Genomic DNA, 24,662 nt, shown 5'->3' with positions numbered 1-24,662 from the left:
TATTATTAGTATTCCAACTGTTAAGAACACATTCCCTTTATGCGAAGAAAACTAAATGTGAATTCTTTGCACAAGAGGTCAAATATTTAGGGCATATAATCTCGAAAGAGGGAATCAACATGGATCCAGAAAAAGTAAGGGCAATTATTGAATGGCCACCTCCACGGAACCTGGAAGAGCTGCAGATCTTCCTAGGTTTATCTGGATTTTATCGTAGATTCATTCGAGATTATGCCAAAATAGATGTTCCAATGACAGACCAACTTAAAGGGAAAGGGAAAAGTTTTAATTGGGGAACAGACCAAAATGAAAGTTTTCAAAAACTTAAGGTAGCTATTGCTACAGCTCCAGTATTATTAATAGTGGATCCCAATAAACCATTTGTGGTTGAAGCTGATGCTAGTGACAAGGTAATAGGCGCGGTCTTATTACAAGAAGGTCAACCAGTTGCTTTTGAAAGCAAGAAATTAGATCGTGCAAAACAGAATTATTCTGTTTATGAGAGGGAGCTGTATGCAATAGTACATGCAATGAAGAAATGGAGGCATTATTTGTATGGTGCCAAACTTTTGATTTTATCGGATCATGAAAGCATTAAGTGGCTTAATGATCAACCAGATTTACATGGGCGTAAAGCCAGATGGGCCGAACTCCTCCAAGAGTTCGACTATGAAATAAGATATAGAAAAGGAAAGTATAATATAGTAGCTGATGCACTCAGCAGAATGCCCATCATTAATGAATTGAGTTTTACTCAGTTCACTTCCAGCTTGCTTGAATCTTTAAAAGGGAAATGCCAGGTTGATCCGGCATATTCCAACATATGGGAAGCAATAAAAAATGGGGATCCAAATGAAAGTGCTTCTACTGAGGAAGGAATATCTGAGGATGTTCAACTAGGAAATGGAGCATCAGGGGTTGCTCAAACTGGATTCAAGTGGAAGAATTTTACCATTGATAATGGTTATTTACTCTACAAGGGTAGGGTATGTGTCCCGAAAGATATAGAAATAAGGCGCCAGATACTCTTTGAGTGTCATGATACCCCTAGTGCGAGACATCCAGGAGTTAATAAGACTTATAGTCTTATTAAAAGGCAGTTCTATTGGCCTGGAATGAATAAGGACGTCCTTGACTATGTGGTCAAATGTAATAAATGCCAGGTTAATAAAGCTGAAAATTTAAAAATGGGAGGACTTCTCCATCCATTAGAAATTCCTTCGGGAAAATGGGAGAGTATCTCCATGGATTTTATTGTTGCTCTACCTAGAACACAGAGGGGGCACGACTCTGTGTGGGTAATTGTGGATAGGTTAACCAAAATGGCTAGGTTTATTCCAACTTCAACTGATGTTAAAACACCAGAATTGGCTAGATTGTTCGTAGAGAACATATACCGATTGTATGGCCTTCCGGCAAATATAGTTTCTGATCGGGATAGAAAATTTGATAGCCATTTTTGGCGTGCGGTATTTAGGAAATTGGATACTAAACTTAGCATAAGTACGGCGGATCATCCGCAAATAGATGGGCAAACTAAAAGGATTAACCAAATTCTTGAAGATATGCTTAGGGCATATGTAAGCAAAAGGCAAACTAATTGGGAAGAGTATTTACCGATAGCAGAGTTTGCATATAACAGTGCCAAACACTCTTCCACTGGATATAGTCCATTTATGTTGATGTATGGGTTTCAGCCCAGAGCTCCTTTTGCAATAGAACTGCATAAGGAAAAGGTTCAGGCAGCTAAAGACTTTTTGGAGGATATGAATAATATGTTAAAATTTGCTCAAGAAAATATTAAAAAGGCTCAAAGTCGAGCTAGAGCATATGCAGATCCTCACCGAAGAGACATCTCCTTTGAAGAAGGAGAATTGGTCTATCTTAAGGTGCCTGAACAAACTAAAACTATGAAAAAGGGACATTGTCCAAAGCTTTCACCAAGGTATTGTGGTCCTTTCATAATACTTAAAAGGGTGGGAGAATTGGCTTACAAGCTCCAACTACCTGCTCGTAGTAAAATACATCCAGTTTTTCATGTAAGCAAATTAAGGAAGAAGCTGGGTGATTTGGATAATTTAATCTTAAATGATAATATTGAGGAGTTATTCTATGACCAATCTAATCCATATGAACCAGAAAAAATATTAAATGTTCGTAATAGACGAACGAGGAATACTATTTATCAAGAATGTTTGGTTAAGTGGAAAGATTGTTCAGAAGAAAGCTCAACATGGGAGCGAGTAAGTATTTTAAAGAAAAGGTTTCCCGATTTACAGTTAGACCTTCCAAGTATCGTTTTCGAGGACGAAACCGATTCTTAAGGGGAAGAAAATGTGACATTAATGTGACATTAAAAGTGATATTTAATGTCACATTAAGGTCATAAGTATGGAATGTGACATTAAAAGGAATATTTAATGTTACATTAAGGTAAATTTAGGGGAACATGCACGAGAAAGACCGTCCGGGCTCTTGGGCGCCCGAACGGGGTTAAGGGGAGCCTAGAGATTAAGGGAGTCCAGAAATAGTAGGACTCCAGCAAGTTGACGGCTGGCAAAAGGAATAAGCTTGAGGGCCAGTACTTATCTAGGCATGGCTGGGAGGTGAAGAACACTCGTGCTTCCATCAATCTCAAGAAATCTGTTCCCGTTATCTAACATGTCTGGACTTCTTGGACATTACTACGCTGAAGTGAACATGTTCAAGCATGCTACCCTTGAAGACGCCATCTCCCTAGCTCACGACACTGAAGATAAGTTACGCGGAAGAGACAGACGACCACAACAATTTCAAGCCAATGGTAATTATGGATCTAAACAATTCAATTCTAATTTTAGAAGGTTTAATCCAGGTCGTTTCTCATCACCATCTTTCCGCAAGAATTGGGCTAAACCACCTGCATTACCATCCAATGTCAATCCAAATCCTAAGCCTATTCCACAAGCAAATCCAAATGTACCCAGACTTTCAGCCATTGCAAATAATGTAACCAAAGCCAAGCCAATAGTATGCTATAAGTGTCACCAGCCGGGGCATCTCGCAGCAAATTGTCATTCAAAGAAGCCACCAGCACATATCAACTATCTTGGGGACCTTCCGGGATTCACTACGTGAGCATACTGCGACCGATCTGCGCACCATAAACGTTTATGAGTTTAGAGTGCGCACTCGTAATAAATTAAGGTTAGGATTTATTTCTAACCAGTTGATTTATTTATGTAGCTGAAGACTGCTAGGTATTCACTTTTGTCGGTTTAATTGTATTATTTTACTAACGATTGTGAATGCTTCAGTTGATGTGTAGAGATAGCAACAGTGGCGGAGGAAAGCATTGGAGTCTAGCGAGTATTCGACCTTTGGATTATATTTTGATAGGCGCCACGCCTATATTTTGTCATGTCTATTGAGGCATTGATTATTGATTATTATTTTGTATGCGCATATGCGCATGGATATGTTTTTTTGTATTTGGACATTGAGATTGGGCGTGCCAGACTCTATGGGCACCGTCCATTAGCTTTATTTCCTATTTTTGTAGAAAGCAAACTCAAAAACTAAAAGCTTGTCATATTTTTTTAAATTGGGTTATTATTGAGCATGAAGATGGAAATATACATAAAATACATACTTTGTGAAGCGCTCACACAAGGCATGGGGGGAGATTGAACCCTATTGGTCTCTTGCTTCTTGTTGTTCATGCTTTTACATTGTTTTTTGTGCAAAAAGGTAGAGTTCATTGTTCTTGGGGACCTTCCGGGATTCACTACGTGAGCATACTACGACCGATCTGCGCACCAGGACAGCCTACCACCATTTGTTATGTGATCGAAATCAAGTTTTACATCAACCAAAAGCATCATGGTTTTTCTCACATCCCAATTATCTTAGTCATGACCTTGAAAGTCTTGTCCCTGCTCCATAATCAGTGTCCACTTGGTTGGTTGAAGTACACTCAATATCAATCATGGATTTGAAGGCAACAAATGTATGCCCAAGTCTCTAAGCTAAATGACTGTGCAAAGAAGTGCCAAAGGTCAATGACATGCAAAGCTAGGATTAATAGCTACAAAGGGAGTATGGAACGAAGGTATGCAATAGCAATCTCAAAGCTAGTGGACAAGGAGATATACTGGAAAAGGTGTTATGGCAATGATACTATGTGAGAGATTCATTGATAGAGGGTGCACATTTACAAGGAGAAGTATCAAAGGCAAGAATGAGAAAGATAAGAAACAGATCTTATTTATGAAAGGAGACTCACACAAGGCTTGGCTCTTGCATATGCTAAGGCATGGAGCGACATGGAGGCTCTGAGAGAGAAGGTAGGAAACACGATAAGTCAATGACTAAATAAGTGTTGACCAACTAACAAGTGAGGCCTACAAATAGGCAAGAGTGATCTAAAATCCTCTAAGACAATATCCCAAGCCAAAAACATGGATGGATCCCAAACTAGGGATAGGATAAAATCACTTAAAATTATCAAAATGACTAGACCTGGAAGAGATCCTAATGTCCCTCACCAACTCAATGTAGGGCTCACAACCAAGAGATGACCATGACCACTCAGAGAGTTTAGTATCATTTACAATGCATGGAGCTTATTTCTTCGTGGTGCAAACATTTTTAACAATACACGTTGTGATAACCCTTCAAAGGTATGACATGGAATCAGATACTTTGAGCAAATTGGCCATTGCAATGCCCCATCATTTTTCTTGGGATTGTCATCTCACTAAAGGGCAAAGGTGAGTTCTTCTTGATTATTGATACTAAGTGTTGGACTGTCATGGAGACATTAATTCCTAGAGTGTTTGTGTGCAAGAACTCAGCTTACTTATGAATAGTTATCATGCATTGTCCTACCTCCATAGTTATCATGTAATTATTTTGTGAATATGCACTTAGTTTGCAAGGTATGGTAGCAAATTTTTCCAAGTGCCTTCACCTTAAGACACAAGATTAGCTATAGTTCTCTTATTAAGTGGCACGTCTATCCTCCACCTTACATGTGCTTGAATTGTGAGTCTCTCATATCACAAATGTTCAACACTTGTGTCATCCTCTTCTAGATGTTTCTATTTATATGAACTCAAATGTCAATGATATGTTAATTGCTCCTTGACTCACCAAACTCATGCACTTGGGGTGACTATATGGTTGGTGGTAAACTTGACTTACATGAACCATAAGGCATAACCTGCTACAAGCAACCATGAGATATATGTTCACTTGAAGATGAGACTTTTTTATGTAGGACCCCTTCATGTCAGGTAATGAAGTGATTTCCTGATATTATTCCTTGATCCTTGCGCATCTACAATCTTTTAAAACCTTCTCACATAGGTTTTCTGCATGTCAAAATGCATCTGAGCCATGGATGCTATATTTGCCAATAGAGGGGTTCCCTCAAGGGTGTACCTAAGGACTTGGTAGTTGGCCAAGATCAAAAATATTTTGTTTGTAACATTTTTGTGAAGCGTTTGATGTTCACTTTGTGTTTGGATGTTTGCCACCAATCACCAACCTGAGGTGCAATTCCATGTGGATTGCATTTGAATTGAGATAGTATGCCGCACCATGCACTTTAAAGCTGGCATTTGAATGTCACGTACATTGTTTGTGCATTGGTTGTTGCCATGCAGGTTATGTTTTGCACGCCCAATCATGTTCATTACATACCTTCCATGAACACAAACCAATACCATGATAGCAAAAAAGCACATGCAAACTAGTAAATCAAAAGAGACCATAAGTGGAGAAAGAAACACAAAAGAAAGAATTCACGTACAACAAACAAGAGAGATGTATAGTGGTCGACAAAATTATTGCACCCCAATCACTTTAGTTATGGCACAAAAACAAAGGTCATCATTTTGACTAGCACTGCTTGAAAATATATATGATTTTATGTGTTGTACAAGCTCCATTGCTTGTCTAGAAGTTCAAACCATTACAATTTGCCCAATATTGTCACGAGACACTATGTACCAAGCAGCATCTTATATTGAGAGTTTGAAATTACTCCCCCTAATATAAGTGCCTAGGCTTCATGGCAAATGGTACACGAAAAGACTGAAGCTTTACGCTCCTCCACTCCTCTACACGCTTGGAAGTTTTGTGGTCCTCTCCACTTGAAAGTTTTGCACTCTACACATCTTATGAAGAACTCGTTTAGGCTTTGAGTCGTGGGTTATCTAGCTCTCTTATTAACCAAGCAAGCCTTTTGTCACGCCAAGGGCTGGTGAAAATGGGGGATGCAACCATATGCCGCCTCACTAGTCTCACAGAAGTTCTCCTTATCAGATCAGACAATACTTCACAAACCAAGTATATGGAACCTTGCACACACAAGCATATGTAAGTTGTTATGCAAAAAGGCTAACTCGCAAGATGTAGGCTTGATGTTTCCCCTAAGGTATACAAGTTTAAACTAAGGGTGCATTACCCATCAAAATACTGTACGTACAACAGGTGTAGAGAAATAGATACAAATGGAAATTTTGCTACTCACAGTTACTCGTCAGTCAGTGCCCATGTCAATTGTTCTTAAACTGAGGAGATCTCTTTTCAACAAAAGCAGCCATGCCTTCCTTCTGATCATTCAATCCAAATGTTGCTCCAAATAAAGCCTGTTCTTTCTTTATGCCTTCTCTTATTCCTAGTTCATATGCTGAGTTCACAGCTGCCTTAGCCATACACACTGCTGGTCTAGATTTCTTTGATATTTTATTTGCAACAGCAATGGCCTCTTCAAGCAGCTTTTCATTGCCTCCCAGAATCTGAAATATCATTGAAAAATCCTATGCTTTTAGAATGTTTTGAGCTCAATAGTAGATTCTTAATTCTCACAGTACAAATATAGTGAACCATATATAGAGTTGGAAGCAACTTTGCCGGTGTTAGTGGTGCCCTCCCTAAGGGCCAACTAAAAGCACAGCAGAGCAGAACAAAAAATGTTGAGCAAGAATTAAGAGATCTTACAATGCGGCTGACGAGTCCTCTTTGACAGGCCTCTTGAGCATCAATAAAGAAGGTTCCTGTCAAAATCATCTCCATAGCCCGGGATTTTCCCACTTCACGTATTAATCTTTGTGTACCACCCATACCAGGTATTGTTCCAAGATTTATTTCTGGTTGACCAAATACAGCTGCTTCACCAGCAAGAACAATGTCGCACATTAAAGCAACTTCGCATCCACCTCCTAGCGCATATCTAATTGTATGATGTTCAAATAAAATCAAAACACGCCATGTTTTGACAAATAATAGATACAGCAGGCCAACACAATCTCAGATTTTACCCATTCACTGCAGCAATAAGTGGCTTTCGTATATTAGCTACATCATTCCACCTTGAAGGAAAGGAGGACATATAGATGTCAACAGGATTCTTATCCTTCATCTCCTTGATATCTGCACCAGCTGCAAAGGCTTTACCCTTCCCTGTAATTACAATGGCACCAACCTTTTCCACAAGTACTAGACATCAGCTGAGACTCCTTTTGTAACGTAGGTAAGAAAGAGATATTCATCATGAATTGTCATAGGTTGTTGCTTAGATGCCATGTTAACTTGGATTCCTAATATGCAGAAAACTCAAGCATAAGGACTCAGAAAAATGCATTCATCATGCATCAATGTCACATACATAGGCTGGAGAAGAATGCAAACAAACCAATGCATACATCCAGACACCGAGAATAGACATCTGCCAATGAAAATATGTCATCTTTTTAAAAACCTGGACAATGAATATATTTAAAATAGCTAAAGTCAGAGTAAGGTTTGGTCGGCATTAGAAATTAAGGTCAGAATAACGAGTCCATTCAATACATTTAATGAAAGGTTAAAGCTAAGACATGATATTTATGGCACATGAACAACCCAACTGAATAAAATTGAAGGTTAATGATCTGAATGAGATGTCAAATTGAACTGGAGCAAAGAACAAGCGGAAAGGCAAAGCATTTGCTACGTTGTGACTCCTGAAATTTTAGCCACACCCTATGGTGCAAACCCATGCTGCACCTCCCCAGCAAAGAGATGACACCAAGGAACTTATTCAATCAGAACAACAGTATACGGTTCTTTTCCTCAAAATGCAATGAGGAAGGCTTGAGATAAACGACGGTGACATTCTCATGAAAGAACAGTGCAAGCAGAGAGAATATCCCAGTGTAGAGGAAAAATCTTGCCAAGGCAAAGTTTCACATACTAGGCTCCACCGGTCAGTGCCATAGAGATTCAAGAACTGTGTAGGTGAGCATTGGCTTCATGCATGCCCAGAGAGAAAGAAGACATTTCTGAATCGCCCTCTCCCAGTCTTTACCTCATGCTAATCATTAGATAGTTGGATTTTAACATGGCAAAGACTTTGGAGGGGACAGGAAGAGTGGATTGAAACCAGCCTTCCTCATCCAAACGGGTGGTAATAACCTGATTAAGCACTAATTAAAATTCACATTAACTGAAATATAAATGTTACCACTTAATCTTGAACATTGGACACATGATTGGTCCCAAAAATTGGCACCCCTGGCGGTATTTCTTTAACTTGTATTGCAATTGGAAGAAGACACTAAGATTGCTCCAATAGCATGGGATAGGTTTTGGGAACAGGAATGGGAATGGGGATAGGAATTGCCATCCCCTATTACTATGAGAGGGGGCTCTAACATGGGGACAGGACTGAAATGATATGGGGACAGGATGGGATTGGGACACAAAGCTAGAAAATGGGCATCCCTTGTTACTATGATCAATTTTCCCCTTGATTCACCCCAGAATTTTCCTTCAATTGACCCTTGGCTGGTCAAACTTAGCCCCAAATTAAATTGGAATGAGCTAACCTCTTGGAAATGCTGAAATTACACAATTTCTAGCAACTAAGTGCTAGGATCTACAGGATTATCATCTGTATGTACCTTGACAAGCTCAATGCTTTTGTTGTGGAGTCCTTGATAAAGTGATACTTCACTTATATGTGCTTCATCTTTGCATGAATGATGGGATTCCGTGCTAGCAAGATAACACTCTAGCTATCGCAATGGAGGGCAAGGGGTCTCGGTAATACCAAGCTCTCCCACCAAACGTGAAAGCCATAAAGTCTCCTTGCATGCCTCAATGGCAGCCACATACTCTACCTCTGTAGTAGACAATGCAACACACTTTTGTAGCCTAGAGATCGAGGAAACTACTCCCCCTGTGAAGGTGAATACATACCCTGAAGTAGACTTCATGTAGTCAGCATAACTAGCATAGTCTGCATCTGTAAAGCCAACGACAAATGCCTTCTGCTTTTCAAAGAAAATGCACAAATCCTTTGTGCCCTTAAGATATTTCACGATACCTTTCACTGCTTCCCAATGCTTTCTACCAAGATGTGCCATGTACCTGCTAACCACTCCCACCACAAATGCTATGTCAAAATGTGTAGCAACCATAGCATACATCAAGCTACCCACAACTGAAGCATACAGAATCTTGGCCATTTCATCCTTTTCATCATCACATGATGTAGGGTTGTCCTCTGCATTGACTTTCACATATGGAGACAATGGTACACCAATTACTTTTCCCCCCTCCATATTGAAACACTACAAAACCTTGGATACATACTCCTACTGTGACAGATAAAGAAGACCTTTCGATCTGTCCCTGAGTATATGCATGCCAAGGATGTGATTTGCTTCACCAAGATTCTTCATGTCAAAACTACTATGTAGGTTTTGTTTCAATGTGTCTAACGCATGAACATCCCTACCACCAATCAACATGTCATCCACATACAAAATCAATATAATAAGGCTGTCATCTACTGTGCTACCTTCTTGGTATACAAGTAGTGATCCACTTGAGTTCTTTTAAATCCTTGAGATTGCATGAATATCTCAAACTTATGATTCACGTAGTGCCTGTTTCAGCCCACACAAGGTTTTGTTGAGTTTAAATACCATCTTTTCCTACCCCTTGGCCACAAAACCTTCTAGTTGTAGCATATATATATCCTTATACAGATCTCCATGTAAGAAAGCAATCTTTACATCCATCTATATGAGTTCCATATCCTCACATGCAACCAAGCCCAATATGGTTCGCAAAGTAGTCATCTTGACTACAAGAGAGAAGATCTCGTCAAAGTCAATCCCATGTTCCTACTTATACCCTTTTACAACAAGTCATGCCTTGTACTTTGGCATGGAACAAAAAGTGACCTTTACCTTGTAAACCCATTTGCATGGTAGGAAAATTTGCCCTTTTGGAAAATACACCAAATCCCAAGTACCATTCTTCTTTAGAGATTCCAACTCTGACAGCATAGCTTTATGCCATTTCTTGTTGCTCTCTCTGTCCATTGCTTCCTTGATGGTTCACCACAATTTGTCAGCTTGACATAATTTGCAACATAATTTGTATCAGGAACAAATCTATCTAGCTGTTTGATGTTTATGGTCGACCTACGGACCCAATGATCAGTGTTCGCTAGCTTTCAGCCTACAAAACTGCATTAACAACTTGCCGTTCAAATGGTTCAATATGCTATCCTACCTGTACCAGCTGTTCAAATTTGCTAGCTTTCAACCTACAAATTTGCATTAACAGCTTGCTGTTCAAATAGTTCAACATGCTGTCCTACCTGTTCCGGCTATTCCAATGGCACATTTTCTTGCTGAAACTGTAGTATATCATGGGCAACTTCTACTGAAAATAATAGATATGCTCTAAAACCATGTCAAATTAAGTGACGCTACAAACAGACAATAGGGTTTGCAAGGTGTACCACAGCGTGTATACGGCAAACACTGAGAGAGAAGAGAAACTCAAAAACACAAGAAGAACACGGTGATGATGCACTAAATCATGCTATGAGAAGAAAAGTTGAGACAACAAAGGTGAAGCTCAAAAGATAACTGCCCTATCCTGTCTGAATCACGAGGCAGCACCTATGGAAAATCTACACAATGAAGGAAGCAAAACGCTGTCCTCGACAATGGGCTGCCGAAGTAATCACTAGAAAGTTAAAAATAGCTATCGAGTGAGTGGATCACAATCCTCTGATGTTGTCGGAGATGTGGAAGATGATCATCAGCTGTCGAGGGAGCGAACTGCAGTCCTCTAATACTAGGGAGTGACCTAGGTAGCAAAACGCAAATCTGAGAGTGTCAAAGGTGTCAAACGTAGGGAGAGTAGCCTAGATGCTGACACCAGGTGGATAATGATGACGCTAGATGATGGAGGATGAGCCGGGCTGCAAAAACGCAGGTCCCAGCAGTCTCTATGACAGACGGGTGATGCCAGGTGATAGAGGAGCAGCCAAGTGATGGAGGAGCCAGCCTACAAAAAACGCAGGTCCCAATAGCCCCTATGATAAATGATGACAAATGAGTGATACCATGTGATGGAGGAGCCACGCTACAAAAACACGTCCCAACAACCCCTGTGATAGACGAGTAATGAAATCACTGGCGCTCGATAATGTGGACTGTTGCTAGAGACTAGGATGTTGATGCCAAGCTAGAGATGATGACACTAGGCAAGGAGAAGGCCTCCAGACTAAAAAACACAGGTGAAGGTGGAGCCTAAAGAAAAAGGATGCTGACGCTAAGCAGATGATGGTAATGCCAGATGGAAAATGCTCCTGCACTCTGACACCATGTCAAAAATAATAGGTCTACTCTAATACCATACCAAAATAAGCGACGTTGCAGATAGAAAGTAGGATTTGCGGGGTGTAACACAGTGTATATATGGCAAACACTGAGAGAGAAAAGAAACTCAGGATCACAAGAAGAACACAATGATGATACACTAAATCATGCTGTGAGAGGAAAAGCTGAGACAGCGGAGCCAAAGCTCAAAAGATAACCGCACTGTCATGTCTGAATTAGATAGTAGCACCTATGGAAAATCTGCATAGTGAAGAGAGCAAAACACAATCCTCCGAGTAGTGGGCTATCAAAGTAATCATTTGAAGGTAAAAGACAACTATCGAGGGAACGGACCACAGTCCTCTAATGCTGTCGGAGATGTGGAAGATGATCACCAACTGTCCAAGGAGTAAACCACAATCCTCTAATGATGCCGGGGAGTGACCCAGGTAGCAAAATGCAAATCCCAGAGTATCGAAGCTATCAAACGTAGGGAGAGCAGCCTAAGTGTTGACGCCAAGTGGATAATGATGACGCCAGATGATGGACGATGAGTCAGGCTGCAAAAATGTGAGTCCCAGCAGCCTCTGTGACACAGGTAACACCATGTGATGGAGGAGAAGCCAGGTGATGGAGGAGGAGCCATGCTGCGAAAACACAGTTCCAACAGTCTCTATGATAGACAAGTAATGAAATCACTAGCTCTCGATGATGTGGACTGTCCGCCAGAGGCTAGAATGCTGACATCAAGCTGGAGATGATGACACCAAGCAAGAAGAAGGCCTCCAGACTAAAAAACGCAATTGAAGGTGAAGCCTGAAGGAGAAGAATGTTGACACTAAGCAGATGATGGTGACATCATTCCATGCATTTATAGGGTCATTTACAACAGGTATTTGCTGTTGTACCGGCACTCTTGACTGTCCTATTGGTATTTCTTCTCAAAATACAACCGTTCTGACTTCCTTTGTCTTTTTAGGTTGTTTATGCATGCGATCTTCTTGAAAGATAACATCATTGCTACATACAATTTTCCTTTTCTCAGGATCCCATAATTTATACTACATTTCTCCTCTATAACAGCCTCTGCCCAAATCATGGATAATGCAACATGAGATAGCATGGTATGGACCTCCATGGTATGCCCAAATCAAACTTAGGAGTTGGTTCCGTGTCCCTCGAAGCGGAAGGTGATGGATGTGAAGTGGGTCTATAAGATCAAGTACCTTGCAAATGATTCCTTAGACAAGCACAAAGCTAGGCTTGTAGCTAAGGGTTTTGCTCAAAGGGCAAGTTTGGACTATTTTGAGACTTTTGTACCTACAACTTGGATGTCTACTATTCAGCATATTTTGGATCTTGCAGCCCACCACTACTGGCCTATTTATTAGATGGACGTTGTCGTGCCGCTACGCGCACACCGTGTAAAAAAAATCTAGAGTATAGCTTCCTTTTAGATTTAGAGAGTCAATGCCACTTTAGGCATTAGTGTTAGTGTCATGGTTCAAAATATTAGATTTTTTTTGGACAAGTTTTTAGCCAATTTTTGATATTGTAGATATTATCTCTTGTAAAAATCCATAAAACTATAGACAACTTCTAAATTAGGATGACATGTAAAAGAAAGCATGCCGCTTTCACCCACTTTGAGAGGATTTTATATAAAAAGAGAGATTAGCGAAATCGCCCGACGCGCGATCATTGTTTTCAGGCAATGAACAGCACTCTAAAGTGGGAGATGAAAAAGGAGTGATCTAGCAGAACTCTAGTCAGGTGTCCTGATATTTAACCCCCCTTTCGGAGCCAATGAAAGCATCAAATTGGCTATCTGAGCAGCATAGAGGAATGTATTATTTTGTACACGTTTTTGTCTATTGGAGTTATATTTTCTCATAATGCTGAAAAAAACTGACAGGCTTTATCTCTATTAGTATTCTTCTATATTTTCTAATTCTTTTTGGAAGTATTCTTCTACATTTTCAATCTCTTCGAACCCCTTCTCTTCCGTCTACTCCTCTTCCTAAATCTACATTCACCCTGCTATCTCTTATCTTCAAGAACCTGGCTTGAAACCTTCAACCCTTCTCTTATCTCTACCATCTCTGGAGTAAAAGCTCTTGAACCCCCATACATTCTTCTCTTGCCAAACCCCTGTGGTGACCTTCAACCCTACACGCTGCGACAACGTAAAGTCTACCTTCATGAATGGTTTTGTCTCTTTGTTTGAGTTTTGAGTTTTATGTTTGCATTTTGCATTTAGGGTTTGAGTTTTACTTGTCTTTGTCCAAGTCTTTGTGTTTCAATCTTGGTTATGCTATCAGAGTGCAGCGATGCAGAAGCGTAGGATTAAGACTAAGAGAGAGTGAACAAAGAGAGAAGGAGACAGTGAAACACAAAAATTTGCAGTGTAGTATGATATATAGGAGTGCAGAAATATACACGGGTGCACAGAAAATATCTGTGTTTGTCTCCACCTTGAGGACCTCGATCTCCGTCAGCCCACGTGCCGTCAGTCACAGCAGGCTGTCTCTGTCAGATCTCAAGATCCAGAATGTGTCCAAGTGCTGGATCAGTCTGCTATAAATAGCAAAAAATATCACGAAAAAATAGGCAGAAATAGGTTGGCTGCATTTAATGCAGCCGAGTGCATAGAAAACCTGGCCGACTGCAGAAAAATCATGTCCGACTGCTGCTTTGCCACGTGACACCTGCACCTGCTGACGTGTCTCCTCTGCGCTGTCCGTACTACTGACGTGGCACAATGTTGTCCAGGAAATGACTCTCTAACACCCCCTCTCAGATCTTGGACAGGTCAAAAGACTGAGGGATCTGACATGTCTCCGAAGAAGAGCCTGGGGAAGCGCCTTCATGAACAAATCTACAATATTATCCTCCATCTTGCAGTACTCCACATCAATGGTCCCATCTAGAAGCTTCTCCCGAATGAATTGATACTGGATCTCAATGTGCTTCGTCCAGGCATGGAATACACGATTCCGTACCAAGGCAATGCAACTCTCACTGTCGCACTGCAGAAAAGTAGAACGAGTCTCGGGGCAGCCAAGCTCCTCCAACAATCTCCGAAGCCACACAACCTCACATGTGGTAGAAGACGCGGCTCGATACTCAGCATCAATAGAATAAAGGGCTACCATGGGCTACTTCTTGCTACTCCAAGAGATAACACCTATACCCAAGGTAAAACAGTAGCCTGTGGTAGACCTCCGGTGGTCCACATCACTAGCCCAATCCGAGTCGCTCCAACCTGCAAGAACAAGATCTGAAGCATTTGTACCTACGGGATATGAAATCCCGAAGTCAGAGGTCCTCAAATACCAAAGAATCCTCAGGGCAGCCTACCAATGCATCTATTGGGGTTCACTCATGAACCCCGCCAAAAGACCCACAGCAAAACAAAGATTAACACGAGTGCTAAGTAACCAAATTAAGGATCCAATCAACTGACGGTGGCGGGAAGCATCCGTCAAGAGAGAATCTGATTGTGAAGTAGCCTTCTAGTTCGGATCCATAGAAGTAGAAATGGTCCGACAAGTCTCCATCTCAAAAGTCACCGAGAGCTCCTGAATGTATCTCCGTTGAGAGATAAAAATCCCCCTCTGAGACTAATAAATCTTGTGACCCAAGAAGAAATGAAGAAGCCCCAAATTTGTCATCTCGAATGTCTGATGTAAAGCTGTCTTGGTCACTTGGACCTTCTGTGCATGATCCCCTGCCAAAATCAAATCATCAACATACAACACAAACAACACACGACCAGCCTCCGAAGTGTGTACATAAAGCTGCGAATCGGCCGTGGAGCGCCAATATCCCAACTTGGACTAAAGAAACGAGTTAAGTCTTCTCATTCCATGCACGCGGAGCCTACTTGAGGCCATACAAGGCCTTCTTTAACTTGTAATCTTTCCCAGTCGAGGATCCAAAGCCAAGAGGCTACTCAACATATATCTCCTCCTGCAAGTCACCATTGAGAAAGGCCGACTTCACATCCAATTGATAGACAAGCCATCTCCTATAGCCAGCCAAGGCAAGAACAGCTCAAATAGTCGCCATACGAGTAGTGGGAGCAAAAGTATCATGGAAGTCAATGCTTGGGCACTGAGCAAAACCTTTAGCAACAAGGCGAACCTTGTGCTTGTCCAAAGAACCATCACTAAGGTACTTGGTCTTGAAGACCCACTTGATGCCAATCACCTTCTTGTAAGAGAGACAAGACACAAGGGACCAAGTGTCATTCCTCTCAATAGCCTCAAACTCAGCTTCCATAGTTGTCTGCCAATAATCAGACTGCAAAGCCTCCTTCACGGAAGTGGGCTCTCGATCCTGCATAACACGGGTCATCAAACAATAGTTAGAGCAAACAAGCTCCGTAGAATGTGCCTGATTCCTCCGTGACCTCCGCGGTCGATCTTGCGGTTCCCACTTCTTAGGGACCCCCTCGATCCGTGAATCTCGGAGTGTATCACGGGCCCAACAAGAAGGCCGGACCTCTCCCTGTCGCTCTCCATCTACGGAAGACTCGGGTACATCCACCAGCGGAAGCTCCACTGGGGTGGCCGGTGGAAGGGAAGACTCTAAATTAGAAGAAGAATCTCCATCAACAGGCTCTAGCTCCAAAGGAATTGTCTCGAGAGCCCAACTCTCCCCTCTAGATCTCCGAGGACGGGATGCTCCTCACCTCTCTCTATGGCCCGAACTTCCACAAACCGTGCATCTCGACTCGTGTAGACATCCCACTTGACAGGATCAAACAGATGATAATCCTGGGACTGGGAGCTCTAGCTAACAAAAACCTGTTGTTGGGAAGCCGCCTCGAACTTATCACGCTACATCTTAGGGATGTGCACATAGGTGTCACACCCAAAGATCCGGAAATAAGAGACATCAGGCTAAGTCCCAAAGTAAGCCTCAAAAGGTGTCATCCTATCAACGGCCGAAGTGGGAGATCGATTGAGGATACAAACTGCAGTAGCCACGGCCTCGGCCCACAGAAACTAAGATGTTTGTCGGTGCTTCATCATGGTGCGCGGCATCTTGATCACACTTCTGTTCTTCTGCTCCAAAATGACATTCTCTTGAGAAGTGTTGATGTTAGCAAACTCCTGGTAAATGCCCTTATCTATACAAAAACGAGCAGACTCATTAGACATAAATTCACCGCCCTTGTCTGAACGCAAGGTCTTCAGTCGTCGCCGGCCAGATTGGTTCTCCTCAAAGAGAAGCCAATCCTTGAAGTGAGAGAAAGCTTTCGACTTCAGTGTCAAGAAATAGACCCATGTCAACCTGTTGTAGTCATCTACGATCAACATGAAGTACAAGCTCCCTTTCAGAAACCGGGCCACAAAGATCCATAGATACAAGCTCCATAGGTCAAGTAGACCGCCTTGAAGCTTTGCTGGAAATCACATCCCGATGTAGTTTCCCACGAATGCAAAGACACATGGCTGATGGCTCACCACTATGTCCGACAAACAATCCTCGCAACGCCTTCCAAAGGTACCCATAGTTTAGGTGGCCAAACAGAGCATGGCATAGCTCGGACTGTGTCGTCTGAGAGGTAAGAAGAAGAGAGGTAAGAGCTGTAGAAGACTTCAATTTGTAGATGCCATTCTCCTCGTAACCTGCAGAGAGAACCTTTCTCGATCCACAATCAAGGACTCAAACAGCATCACTATCAAACTCCACTAAGAGACCAAGAGAACAAATCTTATGGACCGAAAGCAAATGATATCCCAAGCCTGGTACATGCAACACCTCTGAAGTATGGGTATCACCACGTCCATCTAGAATTAGCTGCATCTCACCCCGCGTAGCAATAGACACAGAAGAGCCATCTCCAATGATGAGAATCTGCCCACGCAAAGGTTGCAAATGGGCAACACCAATGAGAGGAGTCGTGTGCCGTGAGGCACTACTGTCCACGATCCACTCTCGAGCCTGGGGAGCTGCCATCACAACATCATAAGTCTTCGGTGTAAAATCCTCAATGACTGCTAAGTGAAGAAAAGCAGCTGATGAGAGTGCAGCCACAACTCCAGAATCCTTCATATCCTTCTTCTTGGTATCCTTCTTATCTTTGTCGAGGCAGTCCTTCTTCCAATGACCGGTCTTACCACAAATATGGCAAGTTGATTCCTTCTCCTTGTCCTTCTTGGATTTGGTGTCCTCCTTTTTTTGGTCCTTCCCCTTCTTCTGAGAGACTTAACCAACCAAAGCCTCTGATTTGAAAGCATTCTGTCCCTTCAACTGTTCCTCTTGGTCCAAGCGATAGGAACCAAGTCTTCCCACTGAAGAGTCAACTCCCGCCCTGTTGCAATAAGAGAGGAATAAAAGGTATCGAATCGTGGCGGTAACTGGGACAACAAAGTGATCGCCATGTCTTTGGAGGAAATAGGCTTCCCCGCATTTTGAACCTGCATCTGAAGCTGGCGAAGCTTGTTGATGTATTCCCGAAGCAAAGAAGACTTATCCACGGACAAGGTCCGCATAGAAACCCTCTTCATCAAGGTCATCTAGTTATACATCTGATCGAGCTCCAACCATCTCTCTCAAGCCACCGTCAAGTGCTCAATGTGAGCTATCACAGCTGTAGTGCAAGACAAAAAAAGAAAAGAATGAATCCTGACATTCAATTTGTTGTCCCAATGAGACTAGCCCTTGGTCAACTCCGCACGAGCATTGGAAGAGAGTTTGGACTCATCTCTGACCAAGGGCCTGTTAATCTCCTCCATCACAAGCTCTGCCAAATCATAAGACTCCAGAATGGCCAACATCATCGCCCACCAGATGCGGTAATTGTCACCATCAAGCTTCTGATATAATGGAAGAGTCGGTAGGACACGCACCTTCTTGTTCATGATCGCCTGGAACTCCAAATCAGTCTCTGTAGACATGTTCACCTCAAATGCCTGCACAAACGCAAAATCAGCCCCCTCTGACTATGTAAACACAGCCTGCTAGGATTCTTTCCTCTACTTCCTAAACCTTCTTTAACCGTCGGAGGCGATGAAAAGGTAAAATCTGCAATGGAAGGCCTAAAACATAGCCTTCCTTCCCTTTGAACAACAATAACCTACAGCAAATTCACCAGCTGAACTCCTTTCCCACACGCCCACACTCGCTTCAGCCTTGTTCCAATGCGCAGCCCTCCCACTCGCCCTCGAATGCTGAAAACGCAGCCCCGTGTCGCGCTGAAATCTCCTCTTCAAGTAGGTTCTTCAATCAATCAGTCCGATTTAACCACTCTGATACCATGTCAGAGTGCAACGATGCGGAAGCGTAGGACTAAGACTAAGAGAGAGTGAACACAGAGAGAAGAGAGAGAGAGAGAGGAGAGAGTGAAACGCAGAAAATCTGCAATGTAGTATGCTGTATAGAAGTGCAGAAATATACACGGGTGCAAAGAAAATATCTGCGTTTGTCTCCACCTTGAGGACCTCGATCTCCGTCAGCCCACGTGCCGTTAGTCAGAGCAGGCTGTCTCTATCTGATCTCAAGATCCAGAATGTGTCCAAGTGCTGGACCAGTCAGCTATAAATAGCAGAAAATATCACGAAAAAATAGGCAGAAACAGGTCGGCTGCATTTAATGCAGCCGACTGCACAGAAAACCTGGCCAACTGCAGAAAAATCCTGTCCGACTACTGTTGTGTCATGTGGCACCTGCACCTGCTGACGTGGCTCCTCTGCGTTGTCCGTACTGCTGATGTGGCACTCTGCTGTCCAGGAAATGACTCTCTAACACATGCATGCTTTGTTTCCTCAATGCAAACCCTAGCATATCTTCACAACTCGTAAGGCTATCTATTAGCAAATATGTGTCTTGTACAATGATCTCCTACCTATGAGCCTTAGTCTGAGTCAAACAAGGACATTAGAAGCTCTAACATTGTCATTTGTTGTCATTTGATGTGCTTGGGTGCTTTAGATGAAGGGTATATAAGTGTGTTTCCTTTCAGGTATTGTAGGCTGCCATGGGCACCCACATTATGGCGTTGGCCACTTGATTACCAATTGTGGCCCCAATTTTCCTATTTAAAGATGGCCTACCCCATCATTCACTCATCCATCATTGATCCATTGTCATCAGCCAGCCCTCCTAATTCTCTGAATCCCCCTACTATAGTCTAGCATCCACATTGACGGATAGAGCTACATGTTGGACCAACCATTGCAGCCTTGTATCTTTCTGCCATTGCAATCAAATTGTTCCTTCTCTCATTTGAATTGTCTTTCAACCTCCTCTCTATGTCCGCTTTTCTTTCCACTATGCACTCTCGTACTCTCTCCCTTAGTGATATACTCTAGTGTCACCGGCACTCTTTATCATACCAATTGTTTCGGGTTATCACTGCAGTAAGAAACTCATTGTGTGGGCCATGAGTGAGGAAAAGTTTTACCTGCTGTTGTATGTAAAGACACTGAAATGGGGTGGGTGGGTGGGGGTGTGTGTGTGTGTGTGTGTGTGTGTGTGTGAGAGAGAGAGAGAGAGAGACTCTTAAGTGGAGTGCAGGAAAGGTGGCCATTGAGAGTAGGAGTAGATACTACGGCTTCCTTTTCACACATGTAGCCCGCCCATGTGCTATTAGCCTTGACTGAGATTTTCCAAGGGACAATGGATTGGGCGTGGCCTTCTTTTGAGCTACAAGGACCTTGTCAAGGTAGGACTTCTTGCAGCCTTCCAAGAGATTATGGCATCATGAGATATGCCAAAGAGGCTGTCTAAGGAATTGTCCTCATCCTGAAAGGAAAGTGAGATAGATTGGAGATCACTCGGTGGAGACTACTAACTTTTGTTGGGACTGTCCATAACATCCTTGCTAAAACAATCAGTATCAAATTCTCTTCTCATTCTAGATATATGTTAACCATTCTATGTATCATGCTGTCATCTCCTAGTTGTCAGCTCTGACAAAGTATGACAGAGATGGAGGAGCTCTGGCATTCTTTTCATTGGTCACATGTGTACTTGTACTGCCCAGCATAATGGTCATTGTTCTGCCTCGGGCCTACACCCTGAGGCCTGCGTTCAAAGAGGAGATCAGCTGCTGCCCTTGCAGCTGATGCTGCCAGGAGGTCTCCCCATCAAAACATGCAGTCACCATACCTTCGATTGCTGTATTTTGGAGCTGCTGGTCATTTGCAGGCTGTCACCTAGTTGCTGCAGCCCTGCTGCCCTGCAGTCCTCATCACGTTGAAAGGGTAGTAACTTATCTATGTCCAACACATTCTCCACGAACCAATGAAGTATTTTCGAATATCATGATTGTTGGCCACTCTCTATACCTATGATTTGTGATATCAACCTAGTCAATGTGTTTTTTTGGTGAAACTTCACAAATTTGGTGCAAAAAACAAAAGTTTGACTATATTTTTTGAAGGAAAACCCCTCTTATCACTATAAGCTAGAGTTTCGGGAGATATATTTTGTCAAAAGCCACTTGCATTCCAACATAAAGAAGAAATGTGAACGCACAATTCCTTCAATTCCATATACCTTTTGCTCATGAAAGTGTGCATTTTATATGTTTTTCAAGTGTTAGGATGCATGTTGAGTGTTCATGTATGTACATTGATATGCCATTGGTAGTTTGACAATTGAAGATGATAAATGAACTTTGATCACCAAATCTCAAAGCTAGTTCTTGAAAGCGGCTCTAAACAAAATCCATTGAGTATGGATAGCTGTGAAGATGCTAGTCTTTATGTGTCCAAGATTGAACAATGAAGAAACAAGAAGAAAAATTTCTACTCTTGTGAACTTATGCCCAGGTTACAACAGACAATATCATGCAACTGCTAGCATCTTACAGAAAGGTTAAAAAGTCATTTCCTAACAGACAAGCAGGCCATTGCGCCAACTGCTTTTGAGCTACAAGCAATCTAGGAGAGACTTTCAAAGATGATAGGGCTTGGAATTTGAAGAAACCACAGATAAGAAGTAAGGGAGCACTACTTTATCCTTTAAGCAAGAAAACTGAATAGCAAAAAGTGAAACGTTTCTTATACCTCAGGTAGTGCATCCAAATTTTGAAGAGCGTCAACAACTTCATGCATCAGTTCTTCAGAGAGTGCATTCAACACTTCAGGCCTGTTCAGTACAACCAAACCAACTCTTCCTTCTTCAACAAGAGTCCTTTCAATGCATTTGTAATCTTTGAGTCCCCCTGCTTTTTTCTGTTGTTCAAGCACTTTTGCGGAATCTATACTTTGGCAGGCTGACTTAGAACAGAATGGCCAATTAAATTCTAGCTTTGAGCTCATGTAAACAGAGTCATTTGCAGTAAAACGGAATAGTTTATAGCCACTTTCAAGAGAGCACCTCCTCTTTGAACCTACAACCACTGCAGATAAAGCACACAATTCATAGGTCATTACTCCATCCAAAACAGCTGATGCTTGAGGATTGGAAACATTGGAATCGGTTCTTATCTCAGTACATGGTAATGCAATGTTCATATTCACAAGCACAAGAGCAACTGGTTGCATATTTAAGGAAAAATGACAACTGCAGGCACAAACCAGGATTTAAATTACACATTCAATGCACTGTACAGGAACTGTAGCACATCTATGTTTGTGACTTCATATTGAATATTGTTTTAAAACTAGCTTCTACATTTCCCTCAGGTTGTGGGCATGCTCATTGTTGCCTGATTGGTGACTTAAAGCTAGTTTTCAGCAGAAAGACATTTGAAGAAATACAAGCAAATGGATATTCATCTTCATAAGTATAGATAGCCATTTTAATGGCCCATTTAATGCCTTTGGGCACCATTCCCCATCACTGCCCACAGAGGGCTCCTTCCCCCTCAATCATGAGATCCCTATCTCACGACCTTACCTTGTCACAACCACCTTGCCAAGCATGCCAGTAATCTCCCAATCATGCCTAGATAATCCTTCTCTCTTTGTCACAGCTGCTCAGATAGTTGATCAATCAACTCACCATGACACAATCTCAAAATTTTGGGGGGGGGGGGGGGGGGGGGGGGGGGGGGAACTTCAAGATGTGCTCGACAGATTGGCATTGTACTTGAAAACAAAACCCAAATCCGAATGGGTGAAATCAATGAAAGATGGATAGGAGGACATCAAGGATATTGTCTCTCTGCAGGAAGGGCAATACCAAAAGCAGATCCTATGAGAGTGTGCAACGGAAGAGAATCACGAACACACACACACACACACACAATGAACAAGCGGAAATGGGTGCAGCAATAGACAACTGCCGCAGAGGACCCTACAAAAGAGAAGGGGAATGGAACCTATAGAGTACACTCTCCTACCAACCTATCGCTTAAACAAATCCGGAAAAAGAATCCTCAATAAATACGGCATGCTTGGTGAAGACAACCCGAGTACCAAGTCTAGTAGGTCCATAAATGGAGAGGAGAGGAAAGCTCAAGTCTGGAACATGTAGGACTTTCGAAATGGAGCTAGAGCAATGGTTTCCCAATAACAGCAAAGTGCCAACACCACTAATAGGCACCGAACAAATGTCACCAATAGTGAGTAAACCCTCAAATGGATGAAGATCCTGTAGCACATCTCCTCGTGGAGTCATATGACTCCAAGCACCACTAACTATGAGCCAAGGGCTCTCTAAAGACGAGACAACCACTGAAGAAGACTCCTCCAACACATGGATATGAAGAAACACAGAGACATGGGTAAGCTTCATCCCAAACGAAGGTGAGGGTACTTCTTCCAACACTTCTCCTCAGGATGTGTCCCCTTCCCATAGTGTGGGCATCGAGGCTTCTCTGAATCTGTATCAAAACCTGAATAATGCTCTTATGTCTCCATCTTAGGCTTGGCCTTTGTTTTCGCATTCTTCTCCTTCCCCCCTCCTGTACTTGCAATAAAAGCTTTCATGGAGCTAGATCCATTGGCTACCTCTTTCAAACACTCATCATGCTCCAAGACAAGCAAGATAAGCTCCTCCCATAGAAGTCTCATGGGTCCTCAATGTAAGACGGCTAGTGTAGAAGACATCATATGTCGAAGAGGGCAGCTGAGTCAAAAGAATCATGGCCATATCCTCCAAAGAGATGATCCTATCGAGGAAACAAAGCTCATTCCTTGTATCCTCCAACCTGTTGATATGATCCTCCATGGAAGAAGAGCCATCAATTGCGAGTGTTCATAATTTCTTCTCAAGAGTAATCCGATGGGCAAATGTCTTTTAATGGTACAAAGAAGCAAGCTTTGTCCACACTTCCACTGCCTACCGCAACATGCACACATTTGAGCCAGATCCTTTCTCTTTATGAGATTGCAAAATTCTATCCTTACGCATCTTCGTAGGTTGAAGAACATGGCAGAAGTGTGGAAGAGGCTTGCATCTTTGTATCAACACAAGACATTTTCCCACAAGATTTCCTTTGAGAAGTTGTAGATGTTCACTCTTGATGACTCCTCCTCTATGAAGGAGCACAGCACTAAGATGGAGGACATGAGGGGTGAGCTTGCCTCTCTTGGTCAGACAATATCCTCTAAAGATATGGCTATGATCCTTTTGACTCAAATACCATCTCCTCAATTCAATGTCTTCTACACCAACCTTATCACATCAAGGACCTGCGAGACACTCCTCTAGGAGAAGCTTTCACCCTTGTCTTGGAGCATGATGAGCAACTCAGAGAGATTAGGGCCAATGATTCTAGCTCCACCAAGGCATTCACCGCAGGTACAAGTGGCAAGAAGAAGGCGGCGCAAGCCAAGGACAAGAAGAATGGAAAGGAGAAGAAGCCCAAGTACCCACACTATAGTAAGGGCACTCGTCCCGAAGAGAAGTGTTGGCAAAAGTACCCCCATTTGAAGCCAAAGGAGAAGAATTCAAAGGATACAAAGGCCACCCCCACTACAATAGAGTATCTTTGTGCATATCTTTGTTGAGGAGGATGCAACTCTTGCTTCTTCTGCTTAGGAGAAGCCTTGGCTCGTGGGTAGTGGGGACTATTCCTTTATTGCTAGACAAGCTATCTTA

The 24,662-nt window shown here is 42.4% G+C and overlaps 1 protein-coding gene across 3 annotated transcripts in view; it reads right to left on the bottom strand.

The window, feature by feature from the left end:
* Positions 1-5,840: 5,840 nt before the first annotated feature.
* LOC148024280 (uncharacterized) overlaps positions 5,841-24,662 on the bottom strand; it is a 38,594-nt gene continuing 19,772 nt past the window's right edge. The window contains exons 2-6 of one of the 3 annotated variants that reach the window (XM_087693890.1): positions 21,680-22,014; positions 7,308-7,471; positions 6,988-7,219; positions 6,518-6,785; positions 5,841-6,320 (exon numbers count right to left, since the gene is read on the bottom strand). In XM_087693890.1, coding sequence (XP_087550016.1) covers positions 6,543-6,785; positions 6,988-7,219; positions 7,308-7,471; positions 21,680-22,014 — 974 coding nt within the window. In that variant the 3' untranslated portion in view covers positions 5,841-6,320; positions 6,518-6,542. Of the gene's footprint in view, positions 6,345-6,424; positions 6,786-6,987; positions 7,220-7,307; positions 7,472-21,679; positions 22,015-24,662 lie in introns of those variants that run through there. The other 2 variants (XM_087693888.1, XM_087693889.1) reach the window with 2 other exon arrangements.

Source organism: Lygodium microphyllum, chromosome 15 (genome assembly GCF_053477565.2).
Source record: "Lygodium microphyllum isolate KBCC chromosome 15, Lygodium_microphyllum_v1.1.10, whole genome shotgun sequence".
Classification (NCBI taxonomy): domain Eukaryota; kingdom Viridiplantae; phylum Streptophyta; class Polypodiopsida; order Schizaeales; family Lygodiaceae; genus Lygodium; species Lygodium microphyllum.
Note: the sequence above shows the minus strand (reverse complement) of the source record. Positions and strands in the feature narration are given on the sequence as shown.